At 40.3% G+C, this 15186-nt stretch overlaps 1 protein-coding gene across 5 annotated transcripts; it reads right to left on the reverse strand.

Moving 5' to 3' along the window:
* Positions 1-74: 74 nt before the first annotated feature.
* Positions 75-13557, reverse strand: tdrd7b (tudor domain containing 7 b). Of its 5 annotated transcripts, XM_081694732.1 has the most exons (18): positions 13418-13557; positions 11513-11719; positions 11014-11158; positions 10001-10048; positions 9202-9391; positions 7608-7681; positions 6933-7156; positions 5996-6570; positions 5669-5858; positions 5371-5482; positions 5018-5220; positions 4712-4846; positions 4232-4315; positions 3590-3724; positions 3216-3326; positions 2476-3011; positions 2045-2205; positions 75-1264 (listed from the first exon to the last, which is right to left on the reverse strand). In XM_081694732.1, exons 2-18 carry the CDS (start codon positions 11717-11719, stop codon positions 1044-1046), a joined length of 3351 nt encoding a protein of 1116 aa, XP_081550858.1. In that variant the 5' UTR covers positions 13418-13557; the 3' UTR covers positions 75-1043. The 5 variants fall into 5 exon arrangements, with proteins under 5 accessions (XP_081550858.1, XP_026859592.2, XP_081550861.1 ...); XM_027003791.3 differs by lacking the exon at positions 10001-10048; XM_081694735.1 differs by lacking the exons at positions 5996-6570; positions 6933-7156; positions 7608-7681.
* Positions 13558-15186: the final 1629 nt, after the last annotated feature.

Raw genomic sequence — 15186 nt, forward strand, 5'->3', positions numbered from 1 at the left:
AAGTTACTACATTGATCAGGTCCTGTCACATTTTTGGACTGGTCAAAGATATGTCTTCAAAAATAACACTATGATCAATGGTTTTTCTCCTTTATTTCTCAAACACTTTGCATATGCAGTTAACCCTAGGGTTAGTCATAGTTGTCATACTTCATTTTCATGTGCATACATGATCTAAATGTAATATTTAGCTAAAGAAAACTCAGCCATTCTACTAAACCAATGTTAAGGAATTAGCGCTAAGTATATTATGTTACTGCTGTCACATTTTTGCTAAACCCCACAGATTACAAGCAGCCTGTTTAAATAATAAAAAAAAAATAGTGGCAAAATCCAAGTTCTCCAATTTAACATATGGAACCTTCATACATTTATGGAAGAACGGGAATGCTTCACTAGTTTTGTAAACAACTTGTCTATTTAACTCCCTTGAGCCTGGTCATGTAAACTTTGTTCCCAGTGAAAAGATTCATGGCCTTGTCAGAGGTCAAAAATAATTGTTTGTTTATGACTTAAGTTAACCATACAGAATGGTAAAGCAGAAGCATTTATTGATTGGCAAACTTAAATTACTGGTCAGCTAGCATCAAACTAGTCAGCTAGCATCAAACATCCCTGTCATTAAATTTAAATAGTCTGTTTAAATACATTTTTCAAATTGTAACATAAATGTAATAAGCATATCACATGACAGCCAAGCTTGGCAAAGGTGCTTTGTCCTTTGTTGTCCTTAGATCACTTCCCAGACTTGTTGGACAAAGCTTGCTTTGATTAGATAGACCCTCACATTGTTTATTACATGCTTAGAGCAAATCTCAAAGTTGGGGTCTCTGTCAAGAAGATAGAAAATCTAAAGATAGCCTGCAAATATAATAGGAGCACTGGTTCAGCTGGAGTAGTTTACATAAAGTTACTCTTTATGATGACATGTAGTAGTGAAACTGAGTCTCTTCTTCCCCATGTCCAAGTCAAAAGAAAACGGTGTGTCCAGATAGAGCACACACAAAAAACATCCCAGAACAAATAACCTGTAACTAAGGTTGCTATGCTGCTTTGGTGAGATCATCTGCAAACTCAGCCATGAGGTCATGGACCCAGATGTCTCTGTCCTCCTGGGAAGTGTCCACCAAGTACACAGTGACCCTGCGGTACCAGGGCTGTTCTGCCTCCTGCACTGAGTCCAGTTGGGCCACCAGAGGCTTTTTCTCAATGTGGTTCCTGAACACAATGGAAGCCTCTTCAGACCACTTCCTGGGTTTCACACCTATAAGAGGATTATAAGTGGTTAGGGATGATTGTTAGATGTGAGACTCAGAATAATATTGTAGGTGTCCAACCTGGTATAGAACAAACCAAAATTTTAAAATGGAGTTCTTTTGGGGGTTCTTTTAGCTGGTCCTTGACAGAAAGTTAAAAATCATAACGATTATACCTGGAACAAAAAATGTGGAACATGTCTAAACTCTAAGCAAAAGGTGAGACCTTTAATGTTATATGATCTTTCAGTTTACCTCACAAACGTTTGTTGCCGTGAAAGATCCTGTAGCTCTCATTCAATCTTGTGTTCCATGCTATTCCATAAAAGGTTTGTATCCTAGGCAGCCAAACCACCACTACACCACAACCTGTGACTCACTAGTATGTATGAATGTATTTTAATTTCCCAAAGAATTCAAGAAAGCATTCAGGAAGCAATAAGTGGTCTTATGTTCAAATAGTTATGTTAAGGGCCCTATCACCATCACTTGTAACCACCTAGTGGTGATGTAGAGTACAGTGCTAGTGTGAGTATTTATTATGAAACTAATATTTGAGACAAAATTAGCCTTGGTACAGAGACTTTCAAGTTTGTCAAGGTGGAAATAATGTTCATACCGTACACCAAAAAGCATTTTCCTTCAAATTCTTTCTCCTATCTGATTACAACTTCCAAATGCTTTCCAGAACAGTAAAATCCATTTCACTTTCCACTGACCACTGACCTATTTTAGAATGATGGACAGAGCAGAACCTTCTGGAAAGTGAGTTCAGTAAGTGAGTTTACCTGCGAGCTGAGCAGTGATGCCCTGGAATGGGAGCTGGCGAAACTCCTGAATGAGGGGCCTCAGCAGAGTGCAGCTCACCAGCTCATGCTTGCCGTAGTCCAGCTCATAAACTGACACCAGGCCACTGGACAGTACTCCTTTCACAAGCACTCGATGCCAACTAAGGACAAACATACATCATGTCTTGGTTGTTATGAGATAATGTGTAACATGCTTTTATTGAACTGAATTGTAATTTCTTTTTTAGCTGAAGAGCTGCTGAGGACCAACTAAGATGATGAAAGTCATGATGAATGATGAAAAGCATAAAAACCTTTAATTAAGCAATAAATGGCAAGACAGCAGCCATCAAGCATAAAGCCTTAGTGAGAATAAAGCATTTATTCATATAGAAATCTACAGCACTTCTTTCAGCTGTATTCACACTTACTTATTTTCTACTTTGGCAGCATACACCTGGTTCTTCTCCACTGTGATCAGATTATCATCTCTCCTGTTATAGTACAGAATCATCTCTTCCATCAGGACCATCAGCTTGTACATATCTTGCCATGGCTGTAGCACAAAATGCCCTGGGTGGCATGCTACTGACACATAAATGTCCATATTCTGCCCCAGTGGGGGCAGCTCCAGAACAGGTGGCAGAGGCAGACTCCCAGATGGGCTACCTGGAAGCCTTCTACCAGAATCCAACTGGGGAGATGCCCTCTTGGGCATGTAATGAGGCTTGTCTGCTCCATTGTCACTGGGGCTGGAAAGGCCAGTGGAGGCAGACGTGGGGATGGAGGTTATAGGGCCACTGGGAGCTTTTAGATGCTCCTGGCTGCTGAGGAAGATGTCTGCATGTTGCTTCCAGAGATCCAAGTCAGCAAGGTGGCAGCTAAGGCTGCTGCTAGGGTCATTTATGTTCTTGCTGGTAAACAAGTAGACATGGTACAGGTGTTTGCTCTCCTCTACTTTAACAATCTGAAGGAGAATGATAAAGGTTTATGAGAGTTTACATAGGGTTTTTTTGCATTTCTCTAGTGACAATAATCAGAACAACATTGAATTTGAATGTAGAACTAAATTCTTTCATAGCATCATTTAATAGGAGCAGAAAGTACAAACAGATTCCAAAAAAATTGCTGCATGTAATGTTGATAATGGGATCTAGAATAAAGCACTGGCCTTCAAGCTGCAGTCACTGCAGTGGAGAATTGTATCTTTGAGCCTCTGTACGGCATCTGGAGTCCAAGAGCCCACACTCACAGACAAATCAGCTAAACAGCACCGGACTGCCTGTGAGGCACAGAGGATTACAAACACATGTATATAGAATGACAGTCTTTACAGTGAGCCTGCAAAATGGCCAGTGTTAACTTACCACTACATTGTTCTTGGGAGTCCAGCTGGACACAAATTAAAATGAAAGAGTGACCCCTCAGGGTCTTGCTTTGCTCAGTATTTGACATTTTGTGTCTTTTGCAATCTTATGTTCAAATAAACATACATATAAACACTAATACACACAAACACTACACTTTTCCATATAGCTCTCTGACCTGGGGTGGGATTGAGACAAAGTCACATAGGAAAGGTGGTGGGATTTCCCTTAGCTCGATGACTTCAACAGATGCCTTGACCGCCAGATCCACAAATAGGATGTCCAGCACACGACTGCCATGCAGGTTAGTTATCTGAATACAGCATGTATTTTCCAATTAGATGTAATTATTTACCTGACCAAATACAACTTTAAGTGCCATTTTCCCAGAGCCAGATTAAGTTTAATTGAAAAAGAAAATCAAGTGATTACCACAATTTAATCCAAACCTTAATAATAGCACATTGACAATAGACAATTATTTTCTAGGTGTCATTTTTTATATGCTACCCATTGGAGGTAATGAATCAATGCAAATTGTGGGGAACCACCCTGTCGTCGCCCCCCCCCCCCCCAAATAAATCAGTGTTTATGATTTATAGCAAGAGAAGGTGTTTATATTAAACTTGATCTTATCTTCCTATAAGTTGACAATGACTGAATTAAACTTTAAACACACAGGGTATCTTAATGTATACAGTAGTACCAACTTTTATTTAAAATGTAGTAGATTTTATAATGTAAAAATGTAACTATACTGACCTATTTTGCCTTTGAAAGAAAATTTGTTCTGCTTTATTCCCATCTGATTCTGCCTTACCTCAACCCGAGACCATCTGCCTTTGTAGCGAGCCAGACAGCTTTTTCCACAGAAAGGTCTAGAAACCAATGACTCTGATGTGACCTTTCACACAAGAAAACATATGGAACTATTTCCACTTTCTGACATGGAGATTATAAAGTTTGTAAAATCTGTAGATTTATATTATTATATGCATAACTGTCGAAATAATTTTTTTCAGTATTTCACTTATGTTCTACAACATCCATATGTAGTATTCTGCACTATAAGTATTAGGTCAATTTTACAGTGTAAAATTAATTTCAGTTTTTAAAATAATGAAGGCTATTTGAAGTGCAACATAGAGAACTTATGACAGCAGGTCACTGTTTACTAGCGATTATGTGTCTCAGATCTTCTAATCTGATTATATCCTTTAATCACAGTCTGTATCTGTTTCCATACTTCTGCAAAGAAACATTCTAGTAACACCACATACACACACTATGGCCTTTGTACCTGGGAGTGGAAATAGGTCTCTGTTTTCTCCAGGATCTCGTTGAGTTTGGTCAGGCCTTGAGAAGGAATCTGGCAGCAAAATGTCCCATCTGAACACACAGTGGTCACACTCACATTTATGCAGATATTGTTCACCTATAGGAGAAAATACATTACCAATTGTCAATCAACACAGAACCTGTTACTGACCATGAAATGTGATATGAGTGAAAAAAATGGATTAGTTCAGATGAGCAAAGGTGAAAGGTTTAAGATTTGCCTAGGTGATATGATGACTTTTGAGTAGAATTCTGATCGGTCAGGTACCTGCAAAGGGATATCTAAAGACTTCTCTTGTAGGGTTCTCAGGCAAGCAGCATTTATATTAACGTCATCATCCTGGGACATGTCATATAACACCATCAAAGGAATCTCATCTTGCTCTAGGAGCTCAGCCAGTAAGATTTTACCTCTTGCCATGGAGTCAAACTTTTTCAGCACAGCTGGCTCCTGAGAAAAGGACTCAAGGCCTAACATACACAAACACATAAATCCACTGGCATGAAAACCACATAAGCATAGACACTACAGAGTTCCACATTTGTGAAGGATAATCTTAAGAATAGAGTTGCGAATCTGTAAATATGAATCCCTAAGATCAATACTAAATTTCAACTCACCAGCCAATTTGCATTTGGTGGCTTGGAAAGGCAGTCTTAAAAACTTCTCATGCATCTCCAGCAACCTGCTTTTACTGATGACCTCAGAAAAGCCATGATCCACATAATTAACCTGTAACATCACAAATGAGCAATGGCTCATTTATTTGCTTAACCAATTACATGATGAGATTAAATAGTTCATAAATAGACAGAAACAGACACAATTTATTTTACTCTGTACCACAATGACCCATCATTAACTATTCCTGCTCACTGTGAACTTTGAGCTTTATGTACTGGCCTTCAGTGAACATACCTTAACCTTGTCAGACATGACCTCACACACGTGTGCTCGGAGGATCTCCTCCTCTTCTTCAGCATAAACTGCAGTTAGTTGGCCTGATGAAAGTGAGGCCAGGGGCTTCTTGGTGTTGTCTTGTTTGTAGTATTCCTTCATATCATCTTCCAGCTTCTCCAGGGCTTTGGAGTACCCCTCACCTATGTATCTGTTAACCCATATGCAAACAAACACATAGACCCCCAAATATCAAATTTTACAGTATTTTATCAAGGAGGTTTTTTTTTTGTTTTGTTTTTTAAAACAGGGTTCAAATAAGAAATGGGACCATGATCTTCCTTTCACCTCAGAACAACACTATTGGTGCTCCTTGCTTCCACGACCAGCACTGAGGGGTATTCTTCGGTGGGAATAAGGAGTGGGGGTGTGGTCTGAGAACTGAAACATCTGCCCACCTCCTCTCTCACCTTCAGGTCTGCCAATTCTGCCTGGTTGCAGTTTTCATCCTCTGCTACTTTCCCATACAGAATCGCCCTTTTGGGGTTGTCCGGCATGGGGTAGTCAATGGTACATATTTCTGACAGCAGAAGCAGGTTGTCAAGAACATACTCGGGCAGCTTAGTCTTGTAAGTGTCCTGGTAGAGTTTAGGGAGGGCATGAGCCCACAGACCACTGCTATATTTGAGGAGCAGCACTCCTAGCTTTTGCTTGAGGTCTTCGGATAGAGCCTTGGGGGACTCCAGAAGGCTAGATGTAGAAGAGGACGGTGTTGTGGACAACTGCTGCGCCTGGAAGGGGGAGGAAGGCTGTCTGTCTGCTGTAGGCCTCATGGCAGAGCTAGGTGGGGTACTGGTTTGTCTAATATCTTTAGCAGGGTACAATAGCAGCTCATTAGGTTTGCTACTGCATGGTTTCTCAACCTGCACATTAAAGAAAAACAAATTCAGATTCAAACTCATGTTCCTTGTAGCTGAAGATGTCGTTTTGAAAGACAAATCTATAGTTGAGCACATTGTTGCACAACACTAACCTCTGAACCTTCTTTGATCACAATCAAAATATGATTACAAGGCCAGCAGTTTATCTGGCATTGCACAATTTTTCAGGTGTAAACTGTATTCTCGCAAACTGCCAATGCTTAATGAGCACAAATCGTACATTGATAATTTTGTTCATGAATGATAAGCACAATGTAACAGTATGACTACTTTATACCAATCAGAAGTTCATGAAAACAGATACACTTTATTTTCAGATACAGTCAGATTAGGACAGCACTCACTATGCATATATGCGTCCATTGTTCCAGATCTTTCATTGCTTCGCTTGGCAGGTCTTGTTTATACAGCTCTCTATACAACTGTGGAAGCTTAGATACCCAGAAACCATTACTGTGCTTGATCAGAATTTCCTTGAGGCGAGACTGTATCAGTTTGGGGATGTAGGAGCTTGAATGGGATGTCCTGGGTTTTGGTTGGGGGATGTTTTCATTCAAGTTGGCAGGAGCTGTAAATGCATCATATTTAGTCAGAGAAAAAAAAAATAGATGAAGTAAATTAGTAGCCAGGTCTTGTCATTACTGCAGGCATGCACAAACTCATACTTATTTCAGATGAAGCTATTGATAATAGCTAGTGCAAACATATGGACAAAGCCTCGCTCAGCAACAAGACGGTATGCTTGTCAGAGCCTGCAGTGTTTTGGCAAGAGAAGAGCCTGGCTTGGGCTCAGTACCACTGAGGATCCTCTGTATGGTATGGTATTTTTTTGGACAGTACATTAAAGGAGGAAAGCCATGGAGAAGAAGTTCTGTTTCACACCAACTGCATAGTTCAAAGGTTCTGCTTCAGTGGTTCAGGGTCTTAGTTTCCTGCCTAGTCACAATTAACTTAAACGAAAAAAGGATATTTTCCAAAAAATATTTCTGCTTGAGACTGAAGAGCAATGACTAACTCACCAGTGCTCTGTTGAGGATTACTAGAGAGGGCTTCTTTTTGGAACCTGGATGGCAAGGTCATCTTCTTGTCCAATCTTTAAAAAAAAAAGTAAAGTAAAGGAATGATTCTGAGCTTCAGCGTCAATATTTAGAGTGTTTTGTGTGATTTTGTGAGGAAATCAATTTATTGAGCAGCAGGCAGAATCTTGTTTACCATGAAAAGGATCATCGAAAAGTGAAGGGCCAAAAGCAGAATCATTACTTCCCAGCTGGAGGCACCCAACATTTTCAGAGGTTACAAAAATACCAGCAACAAAAGCAGTAATATGGTCTCAAGTGGCTTCATTTTCTTCAGATCCATGTCTTTCAGACTGATTACAGTCAGGCACAAGTTCACGCCATGTAGTGCATTAAAGCCATGTTTGTATTTCATCCCTGTTTTGCTTGCCCTCTTCAGCCCAACATGAATTTGAACAATGAGTCACAGAACACGTGCTGCTTTGTATCTGGGTTGCTAGACATAAAAACTGACACAAGACATTTTACTGACACAAAAGTGGAGGAGGACGTGTTTGTGTTTCTTCATCCGTTTCCCTGCCTGTCCCTCAGACATTTTTATTACCACACACCATCAATAAATTCTATATGGCTCAGTCAGACTCAACAAACCATGAAAAACGTTCTGAAGAGGGGCACAAAACTAACCAAAGTTACTATACAAATAATCTCACAATGGATTGGAAAAAGTTTAGCTTTATTTATATAAACTACTGCATACTGGAGGACAAACCTTAGTAATAAGAGCAATAAGAGCAATAAGTAAATATTATTATTAACTTGTGTTAGCATTAATTGTTATACATTTGGTGAATGAATGGAAATGTTATGGTTCTTAACTTTAAGGCTGCTGCATCCTATTTTGACAAACTTCACAACTGAGAACAAGACTGCTTGATAAAGCATAGAGGTTCTTATTTCATCTTATTCTAGGTATCAGATGGCCTGAGCTAAAACCAAAACCTGGACTAAAGAAAAACTGCCGAATCATTGTGGATTCATGTAGACCAGATAAACTAGCAGAGAATGGATTAGTGACCTTGGGGTGAACTGTTTAGCTTTGCCACTGCCTGCTCTCCACACTGCATTGTGTGTATGACACAGTATATGGCACAGAAAGCAGCCTAAAGGGTGAGGTCAGTTGTTTGTTCAGAAAAGCACTGGCTGTTGGCTTGAGTGATATACCACACACACACACACACACACACACACACACACACAGACACACACACACACACCAGTAGAAGCAGCAGCATTCATTCCATCAAATGAATAAGCACCAGACTCACTCAACACGTAAATGACCTCTACTGTACAATTCTGATTCATGTCCAGAGAGGGGAGAGCAGCAGGGAGCAGAGAGCAAAATAGACAACAGGGAAATCTCCTTATCTATCAGTAGCTCACTGTCTGACTCTCAACTCTCTTTGTCTATTATAAACCATGTGTTCTTGTCAAGACTATAATTATGAGACTAGTTACATTCTAACAATCATCTGAACAGCATTGACCCTTTCTTAGAGACTGCTGTGCTTCAGTACTTAGCTCTCTATCCTACCTGTCAGAGGGTAGGGCAGGTCTTCTGGTGGGTGTGCTGGGTGGTGTACTGCAAGGTTTACAGCCTCTCCCGTCAGGATGGGGGCCCCTCATATTCCGAGGCCGAGAGTCACCATGGCCCCCCGGGTGACCCCCAACTCGCCTCTGGTGACCCTGGTGATCAGGTTGCCTCAGAGATGTCCTGGGATTGGCTGCAGAAGAGGAGATATTAAATTAGGAAATCATGACATTATAAGATTAAAAGCCAGTATGCATGGGGGAGAGGAGTTATTACTGTACCAATATGCTGTTGAATGACTTAAAAAAAAAATAAATAAATAAAAGATCAGAAATAATACTATCGAAATGCTATAAAAAAGCAAGAAAAATACAAAACTACAACAAAAAACCCAATGATTATTTAAATGTTTATTAAGTTCACCAGTAGATTTTCCCTTTCATTCAGAGACAGGGATTCGGTTTAAGATGCCTACATTCAAAGCACAAAACATGACTGGTGCTTTCATAGCTGTGAACCATTCTAAAGGTTGGTACATGTGCTTCACAAGCTTCCTTCAAAACAAGACATTAAGCTTTCTCAAACAGCAATCTTCAAAGTCTGCCTTACGTTTCCCAATGAACAGTCACACAAGTATATTTTGTGACATGCAGTATCATCACAGTACAGCATTAAACCTTTTAACCATTTCATGAATATTTCATTAACTCTAACAGTCTTTACCAAAGTAAGCGTACCCTTTTTCTTTCAGTAACCATAACTTCATACCTCTCGTGTTGACTGTAACATGATGACATCATACCTTCTGATCTGGCACACACAAGAGCTGTCTGATGTGCAGAGCAGTGCTCTAGAAGCAGCACAGTGATAAAGTGCATTAAAGTCCTCTTTCCAATCTTGCTTGAGGGAGCAGAGAAACATAAAATGCATCGCTGGCTGGCGAGTTCGTACTGTAAATGCTTCGCAGGTTAGCAGCCTCTCCAAAGAAAGAGAGCAGGAAAAAGAGGAAAGAACAGAAGACCACAGAAGTGGATAGAAAAGGAGGCAAGTCACCACAGCAGCAAATTCACTGAGTCATAGAATTTGAAAAGAGAGAAAGGATTTCTCTGAAGAGACACAAAAGCAGTGCCACCCTGATGTACCACTTCTTTCAGCTCTCTCCTTTGCCTTTCTCTCTCTCTCTCTCTCTCTCTCTCTCTCTCTCTCTCTCTCTCTCTCTCTCTCTCTCTCTCTCTCTCTCTCTCCCTCCCTCCTTGTCTCAACATGTCTCTGAACTGAGCAAGACTACAGCTGCTGGATTTCTGCTGTATCACTGCACAGATCCAGTGCTGCGCTCTGATGCATGATCAGTCTGTGAACTGAAGGTACTGTTGGAGGCGGTAGGCTCGAAACACTGGGAACTGGCTGCTGGGTAGCCTCATAGAGAGCTTTATTCTTAGCATTTCCAGAACCGTCCGCACTGACTCAGAGGAGTTTAACTAGGACATGTTCACCATAGAGACGCACCCCAAAAAAACTCAGGGTACACAAAAACTCAGGGCCTTTTTGACAAACTATTGGAGAAAAAACAAACATTCTTGCTCCATAAGGACAAATGGTCAAGCTGTCATCAGGAAAAATTGTTTTCCTGACAGTAAATTGCTACACAGAGAATGAATTGCTACCAATAGTAATGTCCATGTTCTAAAGCTTGCAATTCAAAGTGTCCTGTATCATTTGCCAAGGAACTGAATTTTCAACAGACTAAAGCTGTGCACTTCATGTTTACAACCAGCTATTGATGATACATTTGTGAAAGCACATTGTCAGTCTTACCATTTAACACAAAAGGGGCAGAGGGCTTGACTCTCATCTGGCAGTTGACCATTTGAGGCCGGCCAGTCTTTTCAGCTGTATGCTGTCGAGCTGCCAGTTTTGTCAAGTGAGCCATTTCTTTCCCTGCTGTAGCATAACACATTACCTGCAGATAAGGGAGAAGGTCTAAGGTGATTGCACCAACATACACTAAGGCCACTTGTCTAAGCAACCTGAAGTCCTAGTTCTAGTTCAGGACTTCATTAGAATTAAAGTCTCTTAACATAACATGGAGTCCACTTCATAACACAGCAGCAAACCATTCCAAATTACTATTAGAGCCACCGCACACGTAACATCAAACACTGCTCAGAGACAACACTAACTGGCATACAGCGACATGGCATATGAGAATTTCCAGGCATTCTCTTGCAGTCCTCTAGCATTCAACCCCTGGTCCATTCTAAACTGGAATTTCATTACAAACCACTAAAGTATTATGGTAAAGCCCCCAGCTCACCTCTCCAGAGAGGGCCCGGTCCACACGCACCACAGAGGGCATGGCGCGCAGCATGGTGTCCAGCGTCGCGTGGCCCAGCTCTCTGTGGGGTACGGCTTCGCCCGTAAGCTCCTTATATTCTGCCTGCAGCCGCGACAGGGGCAGCCCACCCTTCCCAGAGCGGAGCACTGCTCGCAGCGTTTTCTTCACAAGCTCCTCGTCCACCATCTAAAAATAAGGAACAGCTATTTGGACTTGCTTGTTATTTTCCCAGTTACAAATAGCAAAATACAACAGCAGGTGTTTCCAAGCACACTTAAAGTTTACTTACTCAGGGAAAATATATTTTGCTTTTAGCCCTTTAGGTCATTGGAATGAAACCCTTCAAATATAAAATTACTTACATATGTATATGTTTACTGGTTTCACTGTGGTGAACCCATGTAATTCAAACTGCTGATTAGGTATAAGATAAAATGATGTATACCAGATCAATTACTTGCCAGAGGCTTGATCTTGCATGCCTTAAATACATAGACTGAATTAATCATTTATCTAGACAGCTTGTACTACTCTAATTATCTACAGCTTGTGGACTGATAGATTTGAACTGACCCTTCTCAGAGATACATATTAAATCACAAACTTCCTCTACATTGCTTTATCGCAATTGGCTAAAAGACCTTGTAAAACTTATTTCCCATCTGCAAACAGCCTCTCACATAAAGTGATGGCTTTTCTACACATAATTCAGCCTCTTTAGGACTAAGCGAACCTTATCTAAACCAGCCAGCATTTTGGATACACTTTGTCATTTTAAAGTTTTATAGTGGTTTAATTTCCTGCTGGAGAGGCTCAGAGGTGCCGCTTGCCCCCAGGCAAGACAAGCAACTGATTAGGGCCCCAAGCCAGTGGCGGGCTCCCAAGGGCTGACAAACTTTAACTACAGCAGTGGCAATGACATCTGAATTTCCTAAGTGGTGCATGCCTGACTCCACTCACAAGCATGCATGATTGCTTAATAATGACAACATAATTTCTAACATAATCGCAATTAATTGTGGTTGGAGAGACCCCTGTGAATTTTTGCCTAGGGCCCCGACAGACTCTAGAGTCCCCACTGAAGAGGCTCAAATGTGCACCTATATCACACCACCTTCACTAATGCTGGGTTGTTTACATTGCCAGCGAGACGCCATTGTAAATAATTATGCGATCTGACACACCCTCAGTTTTTTAAAGCATTTAACTACTTTTAAAATTGTTTGTGTGTGTGTGTGTGTGTGTGTGTGTGTGTGTGTGTGTGTGTGTGTGTACATGCTTATTCCAATTTATATCTGTAGTATTAAAACGATTTTTTACACACGTGAAAACCTAGTTGACGGGGCTTTGAACCTTGTTAAGTATGAAAGGAAAGTGAAAGTGAATTATTAGGAACAGTGACCTGTTTTGCATAAGGACAGATGGCAAGAAACCCCCTGGAAAGAAATTCAACTAGCATATTAAAAATTAAATTCTGCGCCATGGATTAAAATGTAAAACTAAATCACGTCTAGATGTTTTACTGGGCTGCTCAAGACACGTTTGACGGAGTCCAGGAATTTAGCCAGAACTGGTGACGTAAGTGTCATCCGCACCCACTAGGCTAAAGCCGGAGAATTATAAATCTATTTTAGTAGATTTATATTCGTTGCTACGCCGAAATTAGGTCGTATTTTGTCACCAAGCTAACTAACCTAAATGGACGGTTTTTAGAACTACATTTCATTTGCGGAACACTACAATAAAGTGAGTTCCTAACACTTGTCACAACTGACACGTTTCGAAGCCATATCTTTCAACGAGACAGTCGATAATAACGACAATAAAAGAGGGGGAAAAACAACTGGTCCATTCCACAAAACTCTCCTTCGTCAATCCACTTACCGCGCTGTGGATTTGTGTGTGAAAACTCTGTTTCTTTTAAGCGACTTGTCCTGTCACACTCGTTCCGGTCCGCTGTCAGCCAACGTCGCGTCTCCACAGCTTCCTCACGACGCCCGCTGAGCCGGCCTGGAGGAATGTGATTGGCCAGTTTGCAGCATCCCTTGTTAATCAACCATCAAAGCGCAGGCGCGGTTAAAATATAGTCTGCCTGCGATCCTGCATTTGCAGTCACAAACATCTCTGTCACTTTTGACCATTTTCTTTTCTTAATTGTTAGAAGATGTATGATAAAGCATTGCCAAGCACATTTAAACGCTACCATGATTAAACTACGCGGAGACAGGCGTCCCTAATCTTATTAACTTATTTCATGTTTTGCTTCGGGGGACAATGGTCTATTGACGACTTATGATAATAAATAAATCATCAAATACATATGCATCCAAACAAACAAAATGCAACCTAACCGAATGGAACTAGCTATACATTGTAAGAACCAATTTAGAAATATAAGCTTCAGGCCTGCAAGCCTGAAAAAAAAAGACTTTTCTTTACCCAGAGCAAATTGCAGTCATAGGTTTAAACACCTCTGTTATGTTTCTGCATACTCCTCAAAAGGTTTCAATAACAAGACAGCGTGGGTACAAATATGTAGGTTTATCCAACGGTCTAAGCAAAGCTTCACTGCCTCCCAGTGGTAGAAGGGTATCATTACTACGTTAAAGAGTTGGGCTTGGCCGACAGTTTCTAGTCAACTATTGCTATTGCTTAACTCGTGTGGAAATCTAACCAGTGAACAAAGATGTGTGGAGGGATTGCCTCATCTCCAAAGCTCCTTTGTATTTACAAACATACACGTATTTTTTTTCAGGCAGGAAATGATGGCTCTAAGACGTTGATCCCCTGATCTTGTTTCATAAAAGTCCTGCAGTGGTCAGTCCATGCCAACTGACCTACACCTCCCAGATCATGTCATGGATTTTCTTTAAAAATAATAATGTGCGATCTTGAATTAAACCCATGAGACCTTGTGAAATCCTATAGCTCCTAACATTGTTTTAATGATGAATTTTTGAGGTTTGGCCTTCTGAGCTAAAATAATCACTTTTGCTGTTATTTGTATGCGTATTCTTAGCCTCACCAATTATCTATTTTTCTGTCCATCAGTGAGTCAGTGAGATCAAGGAGCCCTGCTCTATTTGGGGGGGAAAAAACATCAAGAAGATGGAAACAAGACAGCCTACACTAATTGAAAAGTTCATCTATCAAATTCGGCTGAGTTGGGAACTGACCAGTAATTACTGAAGTCAAGAAGTGAATGTTCTGACTTGACAGAAGATGCTACAGTTTGTTTACTTCACCAGAAGTATTTTTGTTGAAATATAGCTTTCTTCAGACACAGTGTTGTGATCCCTTCAACTAGCATCCCACTTGTGTTTCTCAGCTTTAATAACATTTAAATTTTTAATATTTTATGTTCCTCTGACTTTGTTCACTAGTGTAAGAAATTATTGTTTGTTCAAAACTATTTAATGATGTAGTAAAATATTTACTTTTTATATATCAATAATGAATATTAATACTTTCCCATAAAAGAAGTGCCTAGGAAATTAGAATAATCCTTTTGGAAAAATACCATCAAAATATCTTTAAAAGTGTTTGTATACTTTAGAAGCTATATTCAGCAAGATCTGGGAAGTTTTTATGCAGCACTAAATAACTTCTAGAAGTGATAGAACTATATTAATACTACACAGAAACAGCATTTG

Source organism: Electrophorus electricus, chromosome 13 (genome assembly GCF_041902795.1).
Source record: "Electrophorus electricus isolate QZ-2024a chromosome 13, ASM4190279v1, whole genome shotgun sequence".
Classification (NCBI taxonomy): Eukaryota; Metazoa; Chordata; class Actinopteri; order Gymnotiformes; family Gymnotidae; genus Electrophorus; species Electrophorus electricus.

Bases quoted from the DNA above. Each gene is read 5' to 3' on its own strand.
- tdrd7b (XM_081694732.1), bottom strand. From the start codon at position 11,719: ATGGTGGACGAGGAGCTTGTGAAGAAAACGCTGCGAGCAGTGCTCCGC. The intron at 7,157-7,607 runs GTGAGTTAGTCA...ATGCATTTACAG, and splicing joins TAATCCTCAACAGAGCACTG to CTCCTGCCAACTTGAATGAA. The intron at 3,725-4,231 runs GTAAGGCAGAAT...TGCTGTATTCAG, and splicing joins GCAGATGGTCTCGGGTTGAG to ATAACTAACCTGCATGGCAG.